Source organism: Oryzias latipes, chromosome 24, assembly GCF_053564925.1.
Source record: "Oryzias latipes strain Hd-rR chromosome 24, Olatipes_Hd-rR_3.1".
Taxonomy (NCBI): domain Eukaryota; kingdom Metazoa; phylum Chordata; class Actinopteri; order Beloniformes; family Adrianichthyidae; genus Oryzias; species Oryzias latipes.
Genome location: NC_136260.1, coordinates 8,020,082 through 8,047,368, shown reverse-complemented (window position 1 = coordinate 8,047,368; position 27,287 = coordinate 8,020,082). Strand labels below are relative to the sequence as shown.

The window sequence follows — 27,287 nt, the reverse complement described above, 5'->3', positions numbered from 1 at the left end:
TTATTTATTACTTTTTTCCCACAAACTCATGCCCTGCTTTCAGCGCATGCGCATTCCTTGTTCTTGGTCACGTTTCACTCTTGACGTTTGACGTCGCTGCCGAGGTGAAGCCCCGCCCCTGTCGCTTCAGCGTTTTGTATTTTCCTCGGCTAGCAATGCTAGCGTGCAAGCGGAGGTTTACGGTTTTCGGGTGAAACTGCGGCTTGGATAATCTGAACGGACTGCTGTTTGTTGTGATTGGTTTTAAGCAGACTTTGCCTATGCAAGCGGACGGAGTGGCAGTAGGAGAGGATTCGAGAAACCCACCGTCCTATGGCCGCATCTGAAGCAGCTAACATCCGGAGATAACGCTTGTTGGCTGACTGACAGCTGGCCTTTGACAGCAGCTAAGCTCAGATTTATTCGATGAAGTGATGGATCATTTCTGACGTTGGTGTGTATGAATGTGAACAGAGTGTCCTAACACGCATTAGTACAGTCTAGTTTGTTGTGGTCAACATGCGAGCTAGCATTGATTGGCTAACCATCATGTTGTTTGTAGCACGGAGCCACGCCTGGACCATTTAAATCCCAGTTTGCGCCGCACCTTGTTTGAGGCTAGCCCGCCCTTTAACGACTGTCAGTAAAAGTCTATTTCTTTTATTTAGTCCACAGATTGGTCACATTGGAGTCATAAAAGGCCATAATTAGGGAGGAGGGGCTCGGTCCTGCAGTGGTTCAGCTGAAGAGAGGAGGCTTTCAGGAGTCCAAAGGCTGATGCACGCGGGGTTTGATCCGCCGGAACTGCCACTATGATGCCGGTGAGTTCAAACATCTCTGCATCCTTACAAAAAAAAGAATCATAAAAAAAAGATAATCTTCTGCATTTTTAACACATGCAAGTTGAAAACTTCCAGATTTTCTTTTTAAGTTAATAAAAACCCCTTTAAGGGCAAATTGTAGAAGAATTTAAAAAATGGAGGAAACAGAATGTGGTCTTCCTTGTATGAATCATCATCCAGGAGCCGCAGGGATGTAAAAAAGGAAATAAAATAAAATAAAGACTTTTTCCTGAGGGGTTTCGTTGTATGATGTTAGCAACAGGTGCCATAAATATCTATGTGCAAACAAACTTTCATAGAAATCTGATTAGTGACTCAAACATGTAGATTAGAGGGATTTATTTTAAAAGAAATACGGGTATGTTGGTTCACTTCTTCACACTGACTTTAAAGCAATTCATGAAGGTTTTAACAAAAGTATTTAGTTGATTCAATGTGACATGTAAATACATCTATTTACACTGAGGAGCAGTTAAAATGTCAAGATGGCATCATTTATCTTTATTTTATAATCAATTTATGAATCTGTCCCTTAAATAGATCTGGATTTTTTCATTTTTGTCCTTTTCTGTTAAGAAAAATGTAAATTATAGATAGAAAGAAAGAAAGAGATAGATAGATAGATAGATATTCTTTAAGCTGAGCTCAGTAACTGATTTCAACATAGTGAGTGTTGCTCTTTAAGTGTCTGTTTGTGGTTTTAATTCTTATGTCTCCTTTTTTTAAAACAATATTTATGGAATCTTCTAGATGAATATGGTCACACTTTAAATCTATGTGCAAACAGATTAATGTTTCAATTTCATTATTATTTTTAAACATTTTTAAGTAGATTGAATCCATAAATCCTCTATTGGCATTTTCTTGCTTTGTAAATTATAATAAAGCAATACATATAAAAGTTATTTATGTACAGTAGTGTTTATTTTATTACAACTACTCTTTAACAAACCTGTTTTTTTCATGTGGAAGTGAAGGTGTAAAGAATCCTTATCAATTTTAGGAGAGTTCCCTCAAGCAAACCTGCAGTACGTGTTGATACGTTCGGCAATGTTCAGTCGGTCAATATTCATGTTTCTTTGAGGTTTTTTTTAAATGTATGTCATTGTCGTGACTGTGCTGGGCTCAATGCCTCAGTGGAAACTGTAGTTATTGTGCTTTGTTGGAAACCTCTTTTGTTATCTTAGGAGTTGTGATGAATTGTGGGAAACTTTCTTTCGGGCTGTCAGGGAGAGGCGCCTGAACTTAAGTAGAAGTTATGTTTACAGCTAGTTCAATAAGTTGAATGACAGTGGTTCCATTTTCTTTTTTTTTCATTCTATCAAAATAGTTTAAAGACTTGCTTTGTGTCCTAAAGCCCTGCAGTCCAACCCCAGAGAGGCTGGTGTCTTTCTCAGAGTCCTTAGTCACTATGTTGCATCCTGTGACACTATCGGATTCAAAGAGCCAGTGAAGCGTAGAAGCTCTGGGTTCTCGCGTGACTCCAGCAGCCAATGAGACCGTGGCAGATCTGGGTCTGTGTGGCTGAGTCCACTAATGCTCTGTTGTTAAGGAGAACTTTTGAGCCGAGTGGATTGTCAAGTGGCATTAAGCTCACACGGTGCAGACTGGGCAGAGCGTGACTTACAGCGAAAGTAAACATTGCATTTTATGTTCGCCCTCCCGTTTTCTGGATGCACAGAAGCTCAAACCAAGGAAGCAGTCCACTACAGCTTACTTTGTCACGTCTTCATCTTTTAGAATTGACATTTTACAGGTTCCACTTGAATTGTCCAAATACGATGTAAAACATGATACATGTTTAAGTCCCGCCCCCTACTTTTTAGACATGGAGCTATTAATTATTAATTCCCCTTTCTAAAGGCAGCTTTAAGTCACACATCTCCTTCTAAATGTTGTTTTTTTTTTCTTTTCTCAGAGGGATGTATTTTCTTTCAGGCTTTTCAAAACAAGAGCAAATACTTTCCTCTGCTAAATGTCAGAGATGTCCTACTTGTTAAACTAGAGAGACCAGACTTGATGCTTATGCAGAAACCAGATGTAACATTAGTGGAGATGCCTCGTGTTCAAAAGTGAGCTAAATGTTTTGTTCTCAAAGTGATGCTCAGGGTTTTTCATTTATTTTATTTAAAAATACCGATTTTTTTGTGCATCTGTTTTATGTGCAAATTAGAAAGTATTATGTTTGCTCTGCATTGAGTGGATTTAAATGTCTGTTCTGTTGATTTTATGTTTTTTTCTAAACTAACTTTAGGAGAATCTAATCTGACAGTTTAAAGCTGTTCTCCTGCTTAATCCAATTTCTGAGAGGTTCACAGTTAAAGAGGGAATGATTGTTAAAGTGTTTGACGGGACAAGAAAGCTTCAGCATCACTCTCTAAAGCCATGGACAACAATGATGAGGATGACTTGATAACGTTTGCTTGCCAGCGTAGATTTACTGGATTTAGATGCTGGCAGAAAGCCTCCGCTCAGCTTTATCCACATAATTCGTACGGCATATCAATATATTTCTGAAACACAGCAGAAGCAGCAGCTTTAAGAAGACCCAAAAACGATGAAGTCAACTTGAAAGTGGAATACTCAACATTAAGAGCGAACCAGGCCTTATGTCTGTAGAAATCTTTTTTTTTTTTCATGGTTTTGTGTCATGATCGGATGGCAATGGTTCCCCATTATGAAGTAAAAGCTCCATCTTTTACTTTTTGACAAAGTGGTGTAAAAGTAGCGGTCAGAAACAGAGCAGTGGAGAAAATAATTGCTGATTTTGTAGGTCTGCCCACCCAAAAGGAAACTTACAATCTGTTATCCTAATGGTAGGTTCATTTGAACAGTGAGAGATGGAAAGTCAAGAATTTGAGTTTAGAGAATTTATACACATTTATCAGAATTTCACTTAACGAAATAATTATTTGATCCCTTTTGTCAAAAGGACTGTACTTTGTGGTAAAACCCTTGTTGGCAGCACTGAGGTCAGAGGTTTCTTGTAGTTAATCAGAGGGTTTCTGCACAGATCAGGAGGAATTTTGGTCCATTTTTCTTAATGATTATCGGAAATCGTTCAGATTTTGTTGCTTAGCAACTCTGAGTTTCAGCTCTCTCCATAGCTTTTCTTTAGGATTGAGGTCTGGAGACTGACTGGACCACTCCATGTTAATGTGCTTCTTCTTCAGCCATTCTTTGGTTGGCTTGGGTTTATGTTTTGGGTCATTATCCTGTTGGAAGATCCATCCATAACACATTTTAAGCCTCCTGATGGAGGTAAGGAGGTTCTCAGTCAGGATTCAATGGTACATGGCTCCGTCCATCCACACGTTGAGGTAGTCCTGTGCAGAACAGCACCACAAACCGTAATGTTTCCACCTCCATGTTGACAGTGGGGGTGGTATTCTTGGGATCATAGACAGCATTCCTCTTCCTCCAAACATGATGAGTTGAGTTGATGCCAAAGAGCTCAATGTTGGTCTCCTTTGACCACAGCTCCCAATCCCAATCCCTCTCTAAATCATTAAGGTGTTCAGACTTCAGGCAGGTCTGCACATGTGTCTTCTGAAGCAGGGCACTTTGTGAGCTCTGCAAGATGTTAAACCATTGCAGTGTAAAGTATTGCCAATGGTTTTCTTGGCTGCTTTGAGATCATCAACTACCTCCAGTCGTATTGTTTTAGGTCAATTTCTCACTGTTGTTATGATCATAGAAATCCCACCAGGTCAGATCTGGTTTGGTGCCTCAGACCTACAGGTGGGTTGATGGTCATGTTCCTGTATGTTGTCCCAATTAAACCAACAGTTGTCACCTTAACCTCCAGCTTCTTGCTGATGGTTTGTAGTCCATTCTGGTCTTGTGCAGCTGTAGAAACTTCTCCCTCAAATCCACTGAAAGCTCTTTCGTCTTTCCCACATTGGAGAGTTTGGACTCTGACTGATGGACTGATTCTGTGGACATATGTCTTTTCTACAGGTGATTACTTCAAACAGGGGTCTTCAGTTCAGGTGACAGGTTAATTAAGAGAGTCTAACTCAGGGGTGGGCAATTCCAGGCCTCGAGGGCCGGTGTGTCTGCATGATTTCCAGATACTCTTGCCCTACTCATGGCTGATTACCTGGTTCAGGTGTGTCCAGCCAATCAGAACATGCCAGAGCAGGGTATGCTGGAAAACATGCAGGACTGCGGCCCTCAGTGCCCACCTCTGGTCTAACTGGTCTCTGTGAACCACAACTCTAAATGGTCACTAGTACCGATACTAATACTTCTTTCCTATGGAAGCGATTCTGTAGGATAATTAAAAATAAAAGTCAAAACCAGAAATGCTTTTTCATTTTCAGAATGAAGCTGCATTTTTTGACTCAAAATTAAAATGAAAAAGCAATCCACCAAAATGCTTTTTCAGTTTCTTCTTCAACACTTTCAATTTTTTAGGTATATGATAGTAATGTCAGGGCTCAATCCGTCCCCATCGGCAGTAATTCCCCTCGCGTACAAAAGGAATCACTTTGCCCTCCTACTTTCTCTGCTGTGTATCGTACTCCCTCTTTCCTTCCTCCCTCTCTCCATCCCTCCCAGAGCGACACATCCAGCAAGCGTTTTTTTCTTTTTTTCTTCTCTCAAGTCTCTTCTGCAGCACTTTTCTGATGCGTGTACCACTGTCGGCTTTAGAGCTCTGTTTGGAATGGCGTAAAGATCCCGTGTTGTGACCACAGAAGCCGCGGTGCAATGATGAAGAGGTTTGTGACTGTGGTCTTACGCGGCCTCGTTAGCCTCTCCAAGGAGAAACCCATCTGGGCTAAGGAGCACCACCGACCCCCAAAGAAGGAGATCAAGAGGAGACGGAGGGCAATCAGGAAAAGCAAGAGTTTGGGCAGACGCGCGTTAGTGAGGGCGGTTGGTATTCCTTGGTGTAGTTTTAATTGAAGCATCTCTGTGTCCACATCATTTATTGATTTGTGTTGTTTTGCTACATCTTTAAGTTCATGTGTGATCATTTTCAAAGAAACCTTGAGTTTTTCGTAAGGCTTGATCTTTAAAGCTTCTTCTAACTTGGAGAAAAACAGTCAGCAAACATAAATGTTTTAAAAAATGTGATCTTCTGATTGCTGCTGTCTGCTGGAGTTGTCTATATTTTGTTAAAAAAGGCTAAAAAACTTTTATTTTAAAATGTATTTTTCTCCTGATTGCTTAGAAAAAAAAGGCTTTCAGAAAAGTGTGCACAAGGTTTCCTGATGCCTCAGTTGCTCATAGTGATGTATTTACATGAAAGAATTATTTCTTTCTGGCACAGCCAAAAATGTCAATGTGTTGTGATTGCACCATCAGAAAGTGTGGGTCACTTTGTCTCAGAGAACTTCCTGGAGTCATAATTTATAGGTACATCAGTGAGCAACGGCAAATTATACGTGACAGAAGCGGCATTGGCAATAAATGCACCAAAGCTGCGCGCTTCTGCACACAGACAGTTTTCATTTAAACCTCAAATTGTGCTTTCAAAGGAAATTTGATGGTCAACGCTCAAGCAAAATGAGTGGATGTGATGGTAATCTGTGTTTATGCAAAATCATAGTCATTTCTGGGTTTGCCCAACTCCTGCTGCCCCGCTTTTACACATGCATCGTATTCAGTTTTGATGATTCACTAGCATTTTCTCATCCTTGCTGTCCTGCAGCGTACCCGTATACTGCTAATAAGTTAGGATCTGTCATGCCAAAGGGTTGGTTCATGCACATGACTTGCTCAGGTATACGAGGCGTAAGTTCCATTAAAGCATCTTGCAGATTCTCTCCGCTGCTGCATATTTTAAGCCTTTCCTGTTCAAATGAAAGTGAGAGTCCTGCCAAGAAAAGGAAGCCTAACAGGCTCGGTCAGTTCTCCCCATTTTAGCTCTCTCCGTACTTACTCTCCGCATCAGCACTCCTGTAATCTGACAATTTATTTCATTAGAGTGCACCATAAGTGATCAATATTTGTGTTGGGGGATAAAAATTGCCCGAATACGAGCAAAATGAAGGACAAAGTCCAAAGTGGATATGAAACAAACAGGGTTTTGTCAATCTGCAGACGGTAAATAGAGATTGAAATGACTTCTTAATGCTATTAAAATCATCCCATCACTTGGGAATCACTTGCATCATTTGCAAAGCTGCAGACGCGTAGTGTTTGAGTCTGAAAACATTTAAAAATAGTCCATTTGAGTAAAAGAAAGAAGCATGCTTGAATTGAGCAAACTAACTATAAAATAAACATCATGTGCACTGTCTTAAGTACTGGGATTTTTAAAAAATTAATACAAATCTGTTAAAAAAAAGCCTCCTGAATCATTTATTAAATGCATTATTTTGGTGGACACCCCAAATGAAACTAATTGGGTAAATTGAACGCCTTAATTACATTAATTCCTTTTTTAAATCAATTAGACAAGACGCATCATTCCACTTAGATGTAAATGAAATATTGCCTTTTTTCTGTAAAGATAAACTTGCTTCTATGCATTTTATGTAGGCCTGTACAATAAATCGAAAATTTAGACTGCAAAAATTGCAATAAATGGAAACCTTAAATGTGCTAAATCAATCTTATGGCAGCTTGAAGTATTTAACAAATCAAATAAATCCATTTATGCAATTGACCCATCAGATGGACCCTTTTATGTTAGATGTTCATCTTCTATGTTGTCGTTGCAGTGAAATGGAAATTATGTTTTTGGTTGTTTTGCTATTTGTTCATGTATCGCAACTTATATCATCATTGCAAAATTGATCATTAATATCGCATTTTGCGAGTTTTCGTCATATCGTCCAGCCCTAATTTTATGTACATTTTAATTTTTTTAAATAAATTAATAATACCTTAATAATTAAGATTGAACAAAAAATATTCTTTGCAGCATATCCGTCACAGAGGGACTGAGATGTGAGCTCAAAAGTTCCTTCTGTGTCTCTCTGCTAAAGGTTTGAGGATTCATTCAATCTTGGCGCATGTTACTACAGTAGTTCAGAAATGTGTGATGTAGCGTGCAGTAAGCGTTGCCCTCTGAGGACTCCACTGCAGACTCTCCATTCAGATTCCAATGGAAGCTTTATTTCTTCTCAGGCTCCTCAGAAACATTCACATGAGCGAGTCAGCTTCCGCTGGGGCTTCACTTTTATTGAAAATGGCGTTTTTGCTGAAACTGTCTGGCTTTAGGGGAGTGTTGATTAATTTTTTCTTGAGATTTTGCTCTGTTCACCTCTTGAAATGTAAGCTTGTGCCTTGACATATTGTAGGTTTTGATGAACGAACATGAAACATAACTGAGAGGCCAAAGAGACTGAAATGTGTCTGAAAGCCTCACAGCTTGAGGGCTGAAGGAGGGAAACATTTTAAATATTTAAATGTAAAGACTTTTGCTCTGTTTCACAAGCTTTGTTGGAAGTACTTTGCTCCATTAATGACGTTTAAGGTAGTAAAATTCAGCAGATAACATGTTTTACTAGTTTCTGTTATACTTTCTTATAAATTTGTTTGTTTATTTAAAAGAATGGAGAAAACAGTTTTTTTTTTCTTTTCAGAAAGAAGCACAGCAACACTGGATTGATATTTCATGTTGGTGAATCGCCAGGCTTCCATCTGCCGGTTTAGTTCATTTAAACAGGGGGCAATGCACAAAAGAGGTTATAGCAACGTTTGCTAGTTTCCACCTGTAGTCCCTTCCGCATTCATTTTCTGTTGAAAGCATGACTGTTTTTTGCAGGATCACTCAAAGAAAACCTTAAAATCAAGCTGCACTTTATCCTTCATCCTCAGGACTCTGGGAATAGTTCTATGTAATTTGCTTTTTGCTCATTTATTGGGTAACGTCTTTAGAATCTTGTAATGACATCACGGTTTAACATGATTAGGAGTTGGATGTTTTGTTTATTCTGACTTAACCGAAGCATTGCTGTTTACCTTCCTGTCTGAAGGTCAGGACTGTCCGGTTCATCATCAGGAGATTCCATCAAGCTCCTTTACATCACACTATAGATGCAATATCTGCATTTGTGTCTCGCTTTCAGATGATTTTGACAGTCTACCTCAGTGATGGCGAGCAGGCTGTGGCTGAGGTCCCCATCACGCCTGAGACCACGTGCCGCGATGTTGTGGAGTTCTGCAAAGAACCTGGAGAGAGCGGCTGCCATCTGGCTGAGGTCTGGAGAGGCAACGGTAAGACCTGCAGGAAAGCTTTTTTGCACCTCCTGATGTGCATCCAGATGCCCAAAACTCGAAGGCAGAAGGTTCTCAACTTCTTCTGAGCAGGAGCAGAGCGGTGGGGGTCCATAATATTACCATTGTTTTCATTGTCAGTCTCCTTTTCTTGGTCTGGATACTGCCTTTCCTGCACAGTTATATTTTATAGAACTATTTTTAATGTATGGAATTGTTCCATTATTAAAGGTTTTCTAAAGCTTAGTTCATGCGGATTGAAAAAGAGGAAGAGAAAGACACAAATGACATGATTGCTTTCAAAGTCAAAGGTCAGAGAAGGGCTGCATGCCGGTGCGCTCCACAGCACTGTCACAACAGATTCCACTCGTGCCCAACCACATCACTGCACTGACACACCCGGGGCTATCAGCATTTTTATTTTTCACCGAGGGCCCGCTCTCCTGTTCACCGGCACAGTGCTGATGATGCAGCCAGCCGCCCAGAAAAAGCTTTGTTTCTGGCTTTTTCCACGGTCTTCTCTTCACAAACGCACCCGAAAAGCCCAAACAAATGCTGGGCTTTTTAGGTGATTAATGCCAACAAACAGATGATTTCATTCTGCATTACTGAAAGGAATGGGTTCTTAAAAAATCTGAAGAACCACCAGAGTAGATTGTTAGTAAAATGAAAAAAACGTTCTATAAAAGTGTGACAAGTTTTGTTTGATATTGCAGAATATTCCCTAAAAAACGTTCATTTTTCACGTGAATAATTAAAAAAAAACTCTTATCCCTTAGTTGTCTGAACCTTTAGAGCATTTTTTGCAACTGATTTACAATTTTTTATAATTTATCCTGAAAACTATATTTGTGGCAGGGATTGAGATTCATCATTTTAGTACAACTGCAGCTTCTTTTTTAACTGATATTTTTATTAAATTACACAAAAATACACCAATGAACCAGAAATTTGTTAAAACAGCTAATTCAGAGAAGGCGCTTTTTTTGTCCTTTTTTTTTGGTTTTTACCACAAAACAATCACAAAAATAGAAATTAAACAGTTTTCATGTTCTACAACAAAGATTTAAAAATGTTTAAATCCAAAAACAACATCAAAACATTTTGATAAAAGTTTAAAAAAAAACTGGCAAAGCTACATTAAACTATATTATAATGTTTTAAGGAGTTATAGATCACATTTTATTAATTCATTTTCATTTTAACTTCAATTTTAAGATCAAAATGTTCTTAATTTATGTTCTCCATCATCAGAAAAAGGCCATAAGAACATGTTAATAAAACCAGAAAAAACACAATTTTTTTCAGCGTAGGTAAATAAATAAATAAATAAAGACCCAACGATATCTTATTTTTTAAAGTCAAATCTAGGTATTTCTATGCCTGTTACTTTGGCACATGCTAGGTTATAGGTTATAGGTTATATCTAGTAGTTGGATCTCCTAGGATGAAGAGAAAGTGTTGCTCCTCGTCCCGACTAATCGGCGTTCTGTCCCTCTGCTTCTTAGAGCGAGCGATCCCCTTCGAGCACATGATGTACGAACATCTGCAGAAGTGGGGGCCCCGGAAACAAGAAGTCAAGTTTTTCCTGCGGCATGAAGATTCACCGACCGACAGCAGTGATCAAGGTGGGCAGTACAGTCTCGTTTCCATGCCACTTCTCCATTTCAATCATTGAACTCCTGTGAAGAATAGATGCTAGTTTTTTTGGAGAAAAGAAAAGTAGGCTCACCGTTTGACCCAATCAAGTCAAATCTTCAGTGTTCAATTTGAAACATCTCTATTGGGGATGTATGATGATATAGAAACAATGTCTTTATAAAAATAATCATCAGCAGATGTTGACAGGAATAATTATGGCAAACCTTGTCATAACTTTACAGAGACGATGTCATCACCTCGTCCGCAATCTTTTACAGTAGTTTATATCTTTTGAAAACAGACAGAAATCTATTGTTTGCCATGCTTGTAAAGCAGCAGTGCATTTGTATTGTATTATTTATCATCCTAAATATATGATTCACTTGAAAGTCAGAAAAACTGGGAGTTATGGCCTTAATCAAAGAAAACTAATGTTAAAAGGTCAGTTTGCTGGTTATAAATATCATCCAACACATGTCTAAAAAAAATCAGCATATCAAATTTGGGCAAAGAGTTGCATCTTTTGTACAATTTTGTGTGTCTGTAGGATTGCATGTTTGTGTTAGTTTTGCCCTGTGACTCTCTGCAGGCAGTCAACAGACCCAGGATCAAACCAACCGCAGAAGTGGGAACACTGGAGAGAAGCACAATGAGAACGGGGTGAGATACTATTTCTTTTAGCCTCTGAGGTTGTCGTTTGACCAACACCCCTAAAAGAAACTCTTCCTTTCTTCTTTTGGTCATTTATTTTCCTCTAAATTTGTTCCTCAAGCTTTACATTGAAACTTTCCTTTTTCCTGATAAACTCCGGTAAATTAGAGTGCCACTCCAGGCTGTTAGGCAGCATTGATGGGTTTTTGCTTCTGATAAAAAAGCAGGACGGCCATCTTCCAGCTTTGCTTTCTTTTTTTCATGCAGCCATGTTAGCTGTCCTCAGTGTTGGTGTGTGCAGCGCTGTGCTTGTGAGATGCGAGTACCGAGAGATAAGAACGATGCAGAAAAGAGCCGCCTCCAGCGCAACTCTGACCATCTGTCCCAGATTTTGCACCCAATTGTTGCGGTCAAGGAATTGTAACTAATTGAACCTTAGGGGTGAAAGACAAAAGCTAGCAGAGCAAGAGACGGAGAGGGAGATTTGTTTAGCAACAGAATGTTAGGGGTGTGTGGTACTAGAGCACTTTTCAAATTTCCTTTTACTATTTTTCAAAGCGGATATGAGAGAATGCAGAAATCGTTTTGGACATCTCAAGCTTTTCAAACGTTTGCAGTCATATTTAATGTATATCAAATAATCGATATAAAGAGGCAACATGTTTGGGTTTTTAATTAGATTTGGTCACTTTTCTGTCTTTTCTTATTTGATGTATCAAGGTTTTTTTTTTTAAACATTTTGACGTTTTGGCTGCACACAATAAACTCTTTACTGCCACCTGCTGGCGACATCATGGGGTCTCGTGGACGGCCAGCTTCAGGCCTTCAGAGTGAGTCTCCTGCTAATTTGCCAAATTAGCAAAACTTTGCCAAACAACAGGTGACCTTTGACCAATCAGAAGCTGCCATTAGCCTCATGCAGTGCAATACATCTCCTTTGCACATAGTGGATCAGGTTGTGGATTGTTGCCTGTGAAATGTTGGTTCACTCCTCTTCAATGGCGGTGTGAAGTTGCTGGATATTGGCAAAACTGGAGCACGCTGTTGTATATGCTGATCCAGAGCATCCCAGTCATGCTTAATGGGTGACATGTTTGGTGAGAATGCCGGCCATGCAGGAACTGGGATGTTTTCAGCTTCCAAGGATTGTGTGTAGATCCTTGAAACATAGGGCCGTGCATTCTCACGCACGACGACGGGCCTCAGGTTCTCGCCATGGTATCTCCGTCCATTCAATATGTCATCGAAAAAATGCACCTGTGGTCTTCGTTCATAACATACGCCTGCCCGGATCATAACTCCACCGCCACCGTGCACATCCACAACATTAACACCTGAAAACCATGCAGATGAGCTTTTCTGACACGGTTACTGACAGTTTGTGCAAAAATCCTTTGTTATGCAAATCGATAGTTTCCCAAACCATCACAGAGGCGACCCTGCTGGGTGTGGAGGTCCTGGGCCGGTGTGGTTACACATGGTCTATGAGGCTGGATGGATGTACTGCCAAATCCTCTGACACGGCTTATGGTAGAGTCGTGGACTCAAAACATGCAACAGCTGTGCCATAGTGCTGTGATACAACTAAATGTTACAGATTGGCCTTTTATTGTGCTCATTCTAAGGCACACCTGTGCAATAATCATGTCTAAGCAACATGTTGACCTGTGAGGTGGGAGGAATTATTACAGTAAAGGAGAAGTAATCACTATCACAGACTTTGACGATTTAGTGAACAATATTTGAAAAAAATCGTTATTTTGTGTTTGTAGAAAATGTTTCCGATCTTTGAGACCATTTCATAAAAGATGGGAGCAAAAACAAAAGTCTTGAAATGTAATTTGTTATATATTGATGACCTTAATTTTATAAAAATGTGTCTGATTATTCACTCATGGACAAATGAGGGCTAAATCCTCATGTGACTTTTTGTCTCTAGCAAGGTTGCGGCTCACTTTTGATCTTTGACCCCCTCGGGTGAATCGCCATTGATGGAGTGTTGCTCGTGGACTTTGGAGGGTGGCAGAGTCTGAGCGCCGGTAGCTTCCCTCACTTTCTCTGTGCAGTGCAGTTGAGTCACCCCTTGCCCCCCCCCCCCCCCCCCCCCCCCCCCCCCAACACACACACACTTGGAATTGTAGACATCCAGGTAATGAATGCCTGAGTAATCCAGACGCCAGACGCCAAAAGGTCAGCGCGTGTCTGAGCCGTATGCTGGTTTGTTAGAAGTAAAAATTATAACAAGAAAGCTGCAGTTTGTTTTCATGGCTTTGTAACTTTGCTTTGACTTCCAGAACTTCATATTTCTCTGCAAATTACAACTAATAACATGCTAAGTTTTTTGCCACACAGATTTCCAGAATCCTTTTTTTTCTGAAACTGACTTGGAAGTCTGATTACAGAAAGACTTGTAGTTTTTACAAGAAGATGATTTCTTGTAATTGGTTGTGCAGGACCACTATCATTGTCATTTCACAAATTTGTTTAAGAATAACCCACTTATTTTAGAATAAACTTGACTATAACTTGTTGGAAGGGACTTGGAAGCACCTGAAGAGTAGAGCTGAAAGTTTAGCCTCTTTTAACTTTTAAACATCATATTAATGTTGTATTTGGGATTAAAAACAAATCAAATTAGATTAATTTTATAAAGCAACTGTTCAAACAAAAGTCGTATAAGGTTCTTTACAGAATAAATGAACCCCTTGATGCCCATTGATGACAATACAAATCAAAACACTTTCATAGCTGGAAATAAATCCAGGTATCACGGGTTAAAACTTCTTTCAAACTAAAAAAAAATTCAAGCAAAACCCTAAAAGAAATTTAAAAAAAAGAATGGCAAGTAAGATTTTTATTTATAAAAGTAGTTAAACAGGTTAAATGGTTAAACATTTAAATATAGAATAAATCATTTTTTATTTTAATAAATAGATGAGTTTTTTTCGGTTATAAGCAAATACTTTTTTTTTTGGTTTCATCATTTGTTTGAATAAGAAAACAATGACTTTTATTGTTAAAATACCAACATTTTATGAGTAATCTCTTAAATTGTGGCGGTTTTTGTTTACATAAATGCTTTTTTTTTTTAAATATCTGCTAGGAACCTGTCTTTCTCCAGTTCAGTGATTTATTGTCTAACGCTCCATGGGCCTTGGTCACATTAATACCCATCACAGTTGGGATATTTGTTGAAAAGTCTTGGGCTAAAGTCAGATCGTTTCTGCAAACGGCTCCTTGCATAACCTTTTCTTTCTTATGTAATCGTTTTCAGCTCATGTAAGGACAGTTGTTGAAAGTGTCAGTCTGTAAATGACCTACAGATTTATCTTTGATATGCTCTCTTATCAAAGATCACCTGAAAGACCGATAACTGAAGGGATACAAATTCAGCTTTTGTGGCTGGAAGCTGCCCGATGATGTTTTCAAGGAAACTTTAATTCCACAGTGTGTCATCTGAGGCGCTCCCACTTCAGGGGGAACAAAATGTCAAGTCATGACCCAGTCAGAAGCAAACAGAACAAGAGGGAATGATTCCTGATATTTGAGCTCATTGGGCACATCATTTTCTTTCTTCCACACTGAACACGACAGCGGTGTTTGTAGGAAGGCAGCATGACCCAGCACAGGGTCACAAACCGTGGTCCCGCGCCCTCTGCTGCGCCGCTGTATGTCTGTCCTTGTGATGCCTCCGCGGGTGTCAACATCAAGACCTCTTTGCCCAGAATATGAAGTCTTGACCGGCGTGTGTTTGTGTAGGTGGGGAGTCAGCGCGTGGAGCTCACGCTGTCGGAGCTGCAGGAGATGGCGACCAGACAGCAGCAGCAGATCGAGGCCCAGCAGCAGATGCTGGTGGCAAAGGTAACCATTTTTGGTTCTTTTGATTTAATTACAACCAGGCTCATTTATGTGAACTGTTTTTGTTTCCTATTGATTTATTATATTAGAATCCTACATTAAAATTAAAATATTAAAAATTAAACCAGTTTCCCCCCCATTAGTTTTTTAGAAATCCATTATTTTATATGTACAACAAAAAACTTGTACATTTAAAAAACATAATAAATTATTTATATCACTAATCAGATTTTAATATTGTACCATTTTGATGCTTAACTGACTTTGGGACATTTTTAATGACATGGCCAGTTGTATTCAGGCCTAAAGTAGGCCTTTTGTTTAAAAACTCCCCTCATTCTGTGATGGATTACCTGGAGGCGGATAATTCCTGCACCAGGAATTATCCACCTCTGTGTGAGAGCTTGGCTTTGTATTGTACGATTTGGAAACCAACATTCCCTCAAAGTTCTGCTGTGTTGTTTTCATTCAATAACCTCCTCTGAATTAAGTGCTTGTGGTTTGTTGACCAGTCAACCGAGATGCCGTTTACAGTACACCCCCAGATAAAGACTGATTCTGCCTTAGATCCAGTGTCTGGAAATTAGGCTCACTTCAAGCCCTGCAGTCATTTGGATGTCGGGCCGGTCGTTCCCCATTTTAGAAGCTAAACTGGAGCAGTTCTCAGTTTGGTACAAATGAAGTCACCCGATCCTTTCCTCAACTTTCGACCGTCTTGACAGACAAATCTCACACGAATCAAACACGCCGCTTTGCAAACGATGAAGCATTTCAGTGACTTTAGAGAGCCTTTTTATTTGGACACATCTTCTTTGGTTGCACGTGTGCTCTATGCTGTCCCTGAGCAAAGATCAATCTGTGTCACTTTCTGAAGGAGCAACGCTTGCGATACCTGAAGCAGCAGGAGCGCCGCCAGCAGCAGAGCGTGTCCGAGAGCGAAAAGCTGCAGAGGCTGAAGGATCGAGTAGAGAGCCAGGAGGCAAAGCTCAAGAAGATTCGCGCCATGAGAGGCCAGGTGGACTACAGCAAGGTCATCAATGGTAACTTGTGTATGTATTCTTTGAAAAGTTCTGCCATTTCTGTGAGTTTCTCCATGCCTGCCACCTATATTTCTCCCACTTCAGCTGTTTGTGAACCGATTGTGTTCACGTCTGTATGTCTGGCGCAGCTGCAGAGATCGAGCAGGTTAGCAGCTTGTTCCAAGAGAAGCAGGCGGAGTTGCAGTCAGCGGTGCTGAGGGTGGAGCAGCTGAGCGTGCAGCTGGAGGACCTGCGGAGAGGAAAGCTCAACGGCGTGCAGACTGGTCTGGGTGGCCAAGTAACTGGTGCTGCAGCTCTGGAGCTCCGTAAACTCTTCCAAGAGCTTCAGGTGATGAACTGCGCGCTGTTGCAGTAAACCTTACCCAAGAGGATTCTGGATCTTGAAGGCCACTGTCAGACTTGTTTTTCTGCTCATTTCTGTTCTACTCATCATTGGTTATCTTCATCAAGGATCTTTATTCATAGAAATCTGCTAGAGTGTTTTTTTTTGCAAGAGAAACTCAAGAGTGGCCCTTCCAGCCTGCCGTTGGACACCCCTGCCCTACTCTTTCTGCCCCCCTCAGCACAGCAGCTCTGTTGATTGTGTTTGCATCGATTTCCCACAGATTCGGAACAAACTGAACCAGGAACAAAACAGCAAGCTGCAGCAGCAGAAGGAGCTCCTCAACAAGCGGAACATGGAAGTAACGCTCATGGACAAGCGCATCAGCGAGCTGAGGGAGCGCCTCTACAAGAAAAAAGCTGAGGCACGTCAGAAAGAGAACCTTCCTGTAAGGCTAGGAACATGGAACGCATGTCCTGACTGTACTCTCACACGGCAGCGTTGGAAGTCTGTAAATGTGCTTGGAATGGAGTGACATCAGGGGCTGCATCCATTTAGAAGCCTTTATTTATTCAAACCAATAAGACTGGGATTATAGCATCATTCTGGCCATGACAAAGACGTTGCCCATGCTGCTGTGTGACTGTACCCCTTTCAAGTTTAAAGTCCCACTCTGATCCCCGTGTGATCTTTTTTAAAGCTTTCTTAGTCTTTTAATTATGATGCCATTTCTAGTTAAAATGACAAAAAAGTGTCATTTTCTGCAGAGCAGCAGGAGTTCATTTGAAATTGGCCTCTACATTGTGGGCGGGACCATTGGTGGGACGCAACTACCCCTCCTGGGAGCTTGTGGCTCTCCCGATAAATGTTCTACATCACAAATAAGCTCCGTTTTAAACAGCATTAAATAAAGAACTACTCAGAAATGCAATTTTTAGCTAAATTGTCTTTATATATGGCCTCCATCAGAAAAACGATGCAAGAACGTGTCAAAAAAAGCAAAAGCGCACTTGAAAGAGAAGCATTGGAGTGGATCTTTAAACAAATAACAGAAGACCTAGTCTTGTTATAAATTACATTTCCTCTAGATTTCTTAGAGTCTGTATCTATGCTAAATGAGCGGGATTTTTTTTTCCTGCCGTCTGATCCTACAGCTGAACAAAGCCAACGGGCCGCCTTCCCCTCAGCCAGCTGCTGCTACTATGGGTCGGGTTGCTGCTGTGGGGCCATACATCCAAGTTCCTGTACCGAGTCGACAGGATGGAAGCTACAGCATTCCCCCAGACCCGCTGAAGCCCCAAACACTAGTTGTTAATAACCAAACTAACTCTGGCCGCCCCAAAACAGGTTGGTGCAAACCTTTTAAATGCTGTATGTCTAAAGTATCAAGACATGCAAGACTGTGGGCATGTGTGGTGTGCTGAACATGGGTTATTGAACACGCTTTCAACATATGGTGTTCACGCTGGACTGTCGCTAACCGATGCCATTGCATGCCTCCACAGCTGGAAGAGGCTTGGTGTGAAATGTTGATGGGGTGCAAATCTAGGGAATCTTGCTCCAGGCTTTTTCTTTCACAGCTCTACCCATACTTCATTACCAAATCCGAGTTCCTGATTAGTCAAAGTTCAGCTGGTTTAACTTTTGCACGTGTTTGGGACGTCTCCATGAGCGTTTTGAACATGAAACAAGCATTTCTGCACTGACATTTTTACATTTACGTTTCATTGAAAGCGGTCGCTCCTGCGCGTGTTTCCCAGCCCTGTGTGAAGATGGCACCAAACCACTTTAGAAGCAGAAGCCCTGGTGGCTTTGAACTGGAGTCTTCATTTGGAAATAAAAAAAAAGTGCATAAAATACAATCTATGCATGTATGTTAAGTTATTTGAACTTGACCTTACAGCCTACTTATCAAAATAAAAATAGTTTCAAAGAAAACAGATCTCTACAAGTCTAAGCCATGTGCTCGGATTGTATGTTTTCTAGCTGATCTTTCAGGTTCCCTAAAGATTTTCTGGAGGTTGTAATGAAACTGCTACCTTAAGAGTCTGTCAAACAAAAACACTGAGAGAAACAGATTTTTTCCAACATTTAGCACTGAAACTGTAGGAAAATCATGATATACCTCCATTTGAAGCAGTCTGTAATTTAGTTCACATTTTCAAAAACTGCTATAGTCAAGCACTTTGCAAATACCTCTTGGTTATTTGCAAAGTGCTTGTTGATGGAAGGAAGGGAAAGCTCTTACAGAAATCTAGGTAGTTTTTAAGTTCAAATATCATTTTCTTTAGTTCACCGAGTTACAAAGATGTAAACAGAGTTTAAGAAATATTGTGGACGAAATGGTTAGTTGCCAATTGGATTAAATATAGACATTTGTTGTGATTTTTTTCAGAAATCTGCCTCAGGTGGACGTCTTTTGGAGAATTAATCTCTGCCCTTTTCAGAACTTCCTGCATGAGCATCTGAATCTCTCCTCTGCCTGAACTTTCTGCGCCAGAATCTTGCTTCCGTCTTCTCTTAATGTCGCTCTTCTTCTTGTGTTGTGTGACCCACATTTCCCTCTCCTGTCTCTTTTCTTGTGTCTCTGTAATGCGTCTTGATTTGAATGTGGGTGGGGATGGGGGGCCGCTCTTCCCCCCCGGGGCAGACGGTGTGCGAAAGCCTCCAGGCCCGTGGAAAGTGTCTGATTTGGACATCGCTGTAGACCTGGTACCCCAGTCCCTTCCAGAATCCCACCCAGGCCCCGGAGCCTCTTCTGGCTCTGATGGCACTTCCTGTGAGTGCTGCGCTAGCAAAGGGGACGACCTGCTGAACCTCGTCTCATGATTGTTGCACAGGATCCTCTGCATGCATCAGCGTTACTGCCACAAACATGCAAGAGTTCTTCAAACTCTTGTTAAATCAGCAGAATTATGAGGAGTCTCTGTGAGCGTGTGCAGATTTTTCAGCCCGCTCTGTTGTTTCATTGGTCTCCTGTGTTGTGTGGATTGGCCCGCCAGCCGCAGGAAAGTTACTCGCTCCATTACAGCTGACGCGGTGACCAGCTGCTGAAGCACTGCTGATCCTGTGCTTATTTACACACTTTTGAGAGGGTTCACGGGCTTTAGTGCCTCTGAAATTCTCACGCGCAAAGCCGCCCTGATCCTGTTGCTTTGTTCTGATTCCATAACATTCCCAGCCTCCATTTTCTTTTCTTTTTTTGGAAATAACCGAAGCTTTCTCATTCTCTCTTTACATGCGCCGTGACTTTAAGTGGACATGTAAAGATCTGGATTTGTCTTAAGAAAGTTTCTTTCACCCAGAATGGAAATAACTTTGATTTCAGGGCATAAAGTAATTCATTATCGGGCTAAATCTTTATCCATTTATTAACCAATAATTAAATGCAATACATAAACTTCTTTAGTTTTGGTTTCATCTTTCTATTTCCATTCCTCCCTCTCATCCTGTCCATTTTTTGCACCAAGAATCTATTTTAGTAAATTGTTCTGATTTCTGGGAATGTTTATTTTGTTTTGTTTTTTGTTTTTGTTCATTCTGTCTCATTTCTGCCACAGTGAATGATCCTGGCTGGCCTGCTGTTATCAAGACCAGCACAACACTGAAACCTCCTGAGAGACAGAACTCAGGGACAGACACCCAGGGCAAGAGCCCTCCCTCGGGCTCCCCCATCACTCCAGGTGCAGATAAGGTAAAAAAAAAAAACTTTAAACCCTTTCAGTGCATCTGACAGGTTTTGGCTTGTTGTATAAAAAGAATTCTCTCTGTTTTTCTCCTTTTTCAAAGGTGCTAGACTCTAAAACAGCAGTTTCCTCTCCTGCTATAAGTAAGCCACAGCCCCCACCCTACGGATCCCATCTCACCTCCGCAAGCACAGCCAGCTCTTTGGAGCGCCGAAAAGATGCCCCTCCTCCTCGGCCTCTCCCGAATCCAGCCGCTCCCGCATGGCCCCGGCTCCCTGCCTCCACGGGATCCTCCTCTCAGCAGATCCAGCAGCGCATCTCGGTGCCACCAAGCCCCACCTTCCAGCCTAATGTGCCAGTTTTCCCTCCTGGTCTGAGTGAGCGTCTGGACGCTCCGCTCGCTGTGGCCGTGCGGCCCTTCATCCCAGACAGAGGATCGCGGCCTCAGTCTCCCCGTAAAGGTCCTCCTACCGTGAACTCCAGCTCCATTTATCACATGTATCTCCAGCAGGCAGCACCAAAGAGCCAGCCCCCCAAGCCTGCCCTGAAAGCAGGTAAGAACCTCAACCATGAGCTCCTGACGGAAAAGTTCTGAGCAGAAGCTTTAAGTCTTTTTTTTTTGTGTGTGTGGTTCCAGTCTACGGGAAGCCTGTTCTGCAATCCGGCTCCACACCTCCATCACCCCTGCCTTTTGTCCAAGCAGGGGGGGCCTTTACACTTCCCCAGGTCCAGCCTGGCAGTGAGGACATTTTAGATGGACAACTTGACGATCAGGAGAGCTTCCAGCCCCTGGAACCATCAGCGCCTCCTCCCAGCGTGGAGAATATCCCCCGACCTCTCAGCCCCACCAAGCTGACGCCGATGGTACACTCCCCTCTGCGCTACCAAAGTGACGCAGACCTCGAAGTGCTCCGAAAGAAGCTGGCCAACGCTCCAAGGCCGCTTAAGAAGCGCAGCTCCATCACAGAACCCGAAGGCCCAAGCGGACCCAACATTCAGAAACTGCTATACCAAAGATTCAACACTCTGGCAGGAGGCATCGAGGGGAGCAGTGTCTCAGGGGGAGGCAGCGGTGCGGGCAGCGGAACGCCGTTTTTTCAACCGGCTCATCCCCCTGGTTATCTGGGAGGGGTCTCTCGGGCTGACACCGACAACGGCAATCTCCTCCCTGAGACTCTGGCAGCACCGGCTCAGGGGGAGGAGGAGCCTGGCTCTGAGGCCCCGTTCGCCACCACTGATACCAACGACAACGAGGAGGGACCCCAGCAACCAGAGGGCGACTCTGCAGAAGCAGAGGGGTCGGAGGATGACAACAACAACACAATGGGAGGCTCTGAAGTATCTTTGCCCAGCCCCGTGCCTGAAGTCAGCACTCCTGAGGAGAGCGGCGTGGCGGCCTCACAACCCCTGGTAAGGACTGCGTAGAGGTTTTTTCCTTTTTAATCCATTTTCAAAGAATCAAATTATAACTGATGTCCCCCTTTGCTCAAGGAAAAGCGCACAAACCTTAAGAAGCCCAACTCTGAGCGCACCGGTCACGGCTTCAGAGTGAAGTTCAATCCTTTGGCTTTGCTGCTTGATGCTTCATTAGAAGGAGAGTTTGATCTGGTCCAGAGGATCATCTATGAGGTTTGTCATGGCGGGTTAAAGAACAATAGGAATAATATTACCCTAAATATCCACTAAATGTTGGGGAGAGACTGCAGAAGCTGGAAAAAAGTGCAAAAATTATGCTTGAATACTTTAAAACATAAATTATTTAAGTATCAAACTGCAAAGACTTTAAAAGTTTCTTTTTTTAGAGCATAAAATCAGAACAAATCAGACAAACTGAAAGAGTCTCTGTGTGTCAGATGACACTGCAGTGGCCCTCATTGGCAATGCCATTACTAAATGAAAGAGCTGTTATTTCCTGTAGACCGAGGTATATTTTAGATGGTGGAGCCGTGTTCTGTAATCAGACTAGTCTGAATTTATGTCTGTCATTACGGACACCGTGTCCTCAGGGCTTAAGATGAGGGAATCCTTCCAGCGTGTTCTCAACTGTCAGTTTAAAGCTAGCATCCTTAGCTACTACAGCTTTTTACAAAAACGCAGCTTCATCCTCTACAGGTTTGGCTGCTGAAACAATCTGGGGCATAATTAAAGCAACAAAAATACATCAAACTTGCTTGTTTCCAGAAAGAAACCAGGTTTATTACCAAAACTCTGTAAACTCAGAAGCCTGATGTCTGAGGCACTGCAGCGGTAACCATGGTGACCATGATCCTTCGATTTAGAATTGGCTTATTTCAGGCAATCAAAATTAAAAGTACTAAAAGAAGGCAAAATAAATGTATGTACATGTTTGGAAAAATAAAAAATGAAGGAGATGCCTATTTAGATACATCCCCACATGTAAATCATAAATAGACCTCTTTGCATTTATACAATCAATATATGAAATATTGAATCCATTAAATGTGAAGTTTGTCAAAAAAAGTGTAATTAGTGTGTTAAACAAAAGTGGGAGGAAGTGAAATGTATATAATCCCACCCATAATACACTTTTAATATCGATTAGTTCCTCTCTAAATATTCAGAAATGTTTGCAGCATCACTTTTGAAACTAGCTTATTTAAAAATGTGACAAGCTTAACAGGTGTGTTTGTTGTTGATAACATTTTAGTTTGAGGTTTCATTCAGTTTAAAGTTAAATACATCAAAACTTTTGCTGTATTTGGGTCTGGATTGGTCCTGCCTGTCAAGGTCGCTCAACTTTGCAGCTGATTTTTTTTTCCTCCAGGTTGAGAATCCCAGCACTCCCAATGACGAGGGCATCACGCCGCTGCACAACGCCGTCTGCGCTGGACACCACCACATCGTCAAGTTCCTGCTGGATTTCGGCGTGAACGTCAACGCTGCAGATAGCGACGGATGGTGAGTCTTGGCTGCGACACGGACCTAGAAAAGGCCTCTTCCGCGCCGAGTTCAACTCTGTTTGTGTGTTTGCTCGAGCAGGACTCCTCTTCACTGCGCAGCCTCCTGCAACAGCGTTCACCTCTGCAAAATGCTAGTCGAGTCAGGTGCCGCCATCTTTGCTACCACTATCAGCGATGTTGAGACGGCGGCGGATAAATGTGAAGAAATGGAGGAGGGCTTCATCCAGTGTTCCCAGTTTCTATATGGTGAGGAGAAAAGGGATTGAACGAAAAGAAAACGGGTTTTACTGCAGAATATAAAGATTCTGATCCAATTTTCTGACTGCAGGTGTTCAGGGGAAGTTGGGTGTGATGAACAGGGGGACGGTGTACACTCTGTGGGACTATGCAGCCCAGAATCCGGACGAGCTGTCATTTAAGGAGGGGGACGCCATCACCATCCTCCGGCGGCAGGACGACAGCGAAACAGACTGGTGGTGGGCGCAGCTGGAAGACAAAGAGGGCTATGTGCCCCGCAACCTGCTGGGGGTAACAACTCAGTGTTATCTTTGTAATCATTGACAAAAACAGTGACCAATGACCAAAACTCTCAGACTTCGATGCATGAGCAGAATCATTGTAAGATTTTTGCTGTGTTTGCTCTCAAAGAAAACACATTTTCTTTTTCTGTTCCTGTTTTTATATGGGAAACACACCAATTCACAACCGTTCTTAACCTCCTAACTAACAGCAAGGCGGAGTTGGTCTCTGTAGAGGACTTTCCTAAGCCAGAATATCTCCCAAACACTGCATTATACTAAATGAACTCCTTTTGGTATCTACAGAGGACTGTTGAGGCTTTTTAGTGATGCAAAAGGTGGAGATCTGGGAATTGTAGTTTCTATGTGGACTTGAAAAAGATTTGACCTAACAACATTTTTAATCTTTGTTATTGTGAAGAATGAAAGAAAAAGTGAGCAAAAAGGAATTTAAAAAAAACAAAAAATCTGCATAGTCCTATTTGTTCTAGATCTTTTTTTTTATTAACTCAATTAAGTGAAAAAAGGAAAACATGTTTTACGAAGCAAAAAAGTTTCAAAGAATAGCAGCACAATTTATGAATAAAATGAAAACAAATGGAAAAACGTAAAGAGTACCTTGATTGTTCCAGATTTGAAAGAGCAGCTGCTCACTAAACTTGTTTTATTTAGTAGAGGTTACTTTGTAGTCTCCATCTCAGATTCATTATTAATTACTGAATTAAGTAATACTCAGAAAGGCAATTTTAAGATTATTTTCTTCATATATGTCATCTGTCATTAGCAAAATGCCACGAGAACATGTTAAAAACACCATATGACATCATTTTCATTGTAGTGGGTCTTTATAGACATCATAGTTTTACCAAAAAAAACTCTCAGCTCTAAAAAACAAATTACATGTTATATTACATCCAATATAATGTGCATGATCTGCATGAATATCATCTTTTTTTTTGGATTAGATGATACATATTTACATAATATTTTTTAGGACGTTTAAGCTTAATTTATGAAAACCACAACTGCGGTTGCAACTACAATTCTATTTTTTTCTTCTTCTTTTTTTTAGCTTTATCCCAGAATCAAGCCTCGCCAGCGCTCCCTCGCATAGAGACCGCCGCCCCCTTGCTGACCAGAGGCTGACAGCCGGACTTTTGACACAGCTGAGAGCAGCGAACAACAGAGGAGCCTGGAGCTCCATCACCCATCCATGGCTGTACCTCCACCTTTCCCAACAGAGACTCCCCCATACTGACACATCTTCACAAAAATCAATCAACACATGTTCAAAGTCTCCCTGCCCTCCCCCCTCCTCCAACTCCTATCACTGTGTTACTGTTCAGACAGGCATCAGCCCCCATCTCAGCTGTTTTGCAGTCATCTCCATGGTGGTAGATGGGACCATCTCTGGAAGCTCAGCTGAGGGAGGGAAGCTGCAGGACGGGATTTATTGGCTGTTGAGTATTCTAAAACCAAGTTTTGGGAATGGGCTGCAGAAAAACGGACTGTAGCCCAACCACCAAAGAAGAACGCATCCTATTTTCAATTCAGCAGCAGAAATCTTCAGCTGGGAGATAATCAGTGGATTTGCTGCTAACATGAATTATTGCTCACAGGAGCAGAGTTCTGTCAGGAGAAGGAAACTGCAATTTTCAGTTCAACCTTCAGTGTTACTAAGACGCACAGTTTTAAACTATTTCTTTTAATCAAAGAAAAAACATCAGCAGCCTATGCATTATTATTACAGAATATAATCTTTTATTTGGTGTCATCTGGACGCAGAAGTTTTGTGTGAAAAAAACCCCCAAAAAATCATAATGAGTGAGCCTTCGAACAATAAATGTTTACCTTTAATGCTGTTAAAACACATATTTAAAAGGGTGAGTTGGATGTGGAGCTCCTGAATATTTATAATTCAGTAAATAAATCAACTTGAAAAAATATTTACAAGGAAGTAAATTATGGATAAATATGTAATAGGTCCATAAAATTGTACATTTCAAATTTACATATTTTTTAAAAAGTTACAATTTCATTCTCATAAAAGATGTTAAAGATAACAAATAAGTTGTACGTTATTTCACAAACTTAAAAAAAATCGCTTTAGTCGACACATTGTTTAACAGAATTACCTTTTGTCATTTCAAGCATAGAAGGCGGGGCCTGGAATGTGACGGACAGGTCCTCCGAACCGTTTCAAAAGTCTCATTTGATTTTCCTAAAACAATCTGAGGTTTGCTGTTGTTTGCATCTACGGAATGGAATGGTAAAGGAATGTCAAACGGTGGGCCAAAATGCGAGCTCCTTCTTCCCGTTTCCTCGATTTCATATTTTTTGAATTCTTTAACATTTGATTTTAATCGAAAACTGAGAAATGAACTGGAAAAGCCTTGGAAAAATTTATTTCACCTACACATAATGTTGAAAATGAATGAATTTCTCATAGCAATAAACAGATTTCATGATTTTATGGCCCTTTTATTTATTAAGATAATTTATTGATCAGTTTTTCTTCTTCTGATTTCCTATGGTTTATAGGATATTATGAGAACTCTAGGACTTCCATACAGAAATGCTGAAAAATGCAGGAAAAAAGCAAACAAACACAAAGAAGGCAGGCATGGTTTATTTCCTGACTGATCTAATTTTACTGGTTCATCAGATCCAGAAATCCTAAATATTTGCACTAATTGGGAATTACTTTGATTTAAATTTTGATGTAATTCACAATGTCAGATTTAAAGAGATGATTTAAACGGATAGACATCAGTTTAAGATGATTTTCCAGATTTATTTTTTTCTCCTAGTGCCTCTTCCTTCACTCACTTTAGAAACAGGATGGTGGCGCACACATTTATTACTATTATTTTATTGTTTTTAAAGCTGCAGATCTTACTGGTATAGTTTTGTGTTTGTTTTAGTTTCTTCCCGTTTTTGGAGCTGCTGATGACCGTTATGTTGTGAGGTTGTATATTGTGCATTTAAATATGTCCCAAGTGTTACCATAAAAAGACAAATAAATTCATGATAAAAACGTTTAAATAATATCCAAAAAGAAGTGACTTTTGATTTGCTTGTTTGAGGAGTTAAAACTGATTCCTCTGGAATGCATAGAAAAAAATAAAGTAAACTTAAGAACACTAAAGTAATTTAATTTATTTAACGTTTGGAAGTAAAGAATGCAAGTTTTTAATATTTTGGATTCCTTTATCATCTCGATTCAGACATATTTCTAGGATTTAAAAATCAAGTAAACTTCAACATCTACCAACGGTCTCTTTGGACAGAGCTAACATTCAATTTGAGTTGTAATACTTTTTGTTTTCCTCTTAATTTCTCTTCATGTTCTCTTATGTTTTAGTTGAGTTTGGACAGGTTTGACCAACTTCCACAAAAAATATCTCAGGACCAGCGTAGTGCTGCTGAAACACACTTCATCTCAGCTCCTGGTGTAGCATTTCCACATAAAGTTTCTGTCCCCCTGCTATTTATTGAAGCTGAGCCTGGGCTGTCCTCATGTAACATACCTGCTAAACCCCTTTGGTTGTGCCATAAATACCTTCAATTTAGGGTGTACTACTGTAGAAATGATCCTATTTGTTTAAGCTTTACGTTGCTGAAATATTAATAAAATCTACTTGCTCTGTTTAA

At 40.9% G+C, this 27,287-nt stretch overlaps 1 protein-coding gene across 8 annotated transcripts; it reads left to right on the top strand.

The window, feature by feature from the left end:
* The first annotated feature begins 76 nt into the window (after nucleotides 1-76).
* On the top strand, nucleotides 77-27,287 carry ppp1r13bb (protein phosphatase 1, regulatory subunit 13Bb). Of its 8 annotated transcripts, none has more exons than XM_078942809.1 (19): nucleotides 77-433; nucleotides 648-800; nucleotides 8,849-8,996; nucleotides 10,505-10,624; nucleotides 11,227-11,297; nucleotides 15,048-15,149; nucleotides 16,021-16,186; nucleotides 16,315-16,514; nucleotides 16,792-16,932; nucleotides 17,663-17,855; nucleotides 19,159-19,287; nucleotides 20,069-20,202; nucleotides 20,298-20,748; nucleotides 20,832-21,604; nucleotides 21,686-21,823; nucleotides 22,980-23,113; nucleotides 23,195-23,361; nucleotides 23,444-23,643; nucleotides 24,706-27,287. In XM_078942809.1, exons 2-19 carry the CDS (start codon nucleotides 792-794, stop codon nucleotides 24,745-24,747), a joined length of 3,318 nt encoding a protein of 1,105 aa, XP_078798935.1. In that variant the 5' UTR covers nucleotides 77-433; nucleotides 648-791; the 3' UTR covers nucleotides 24,748-27,287. The 8 variants fall into 8 exon arrangements, with proteins under 8 accessions (XP_078798935.1, XP_011490254.1, XP_011490255.1 ...); XM_011491952.4 differs by having other exon boundaries at nucleotides 16,792-16,956; XM_011491953.4 differs by having other exon boundaries at nucleotides 16,021-16,195.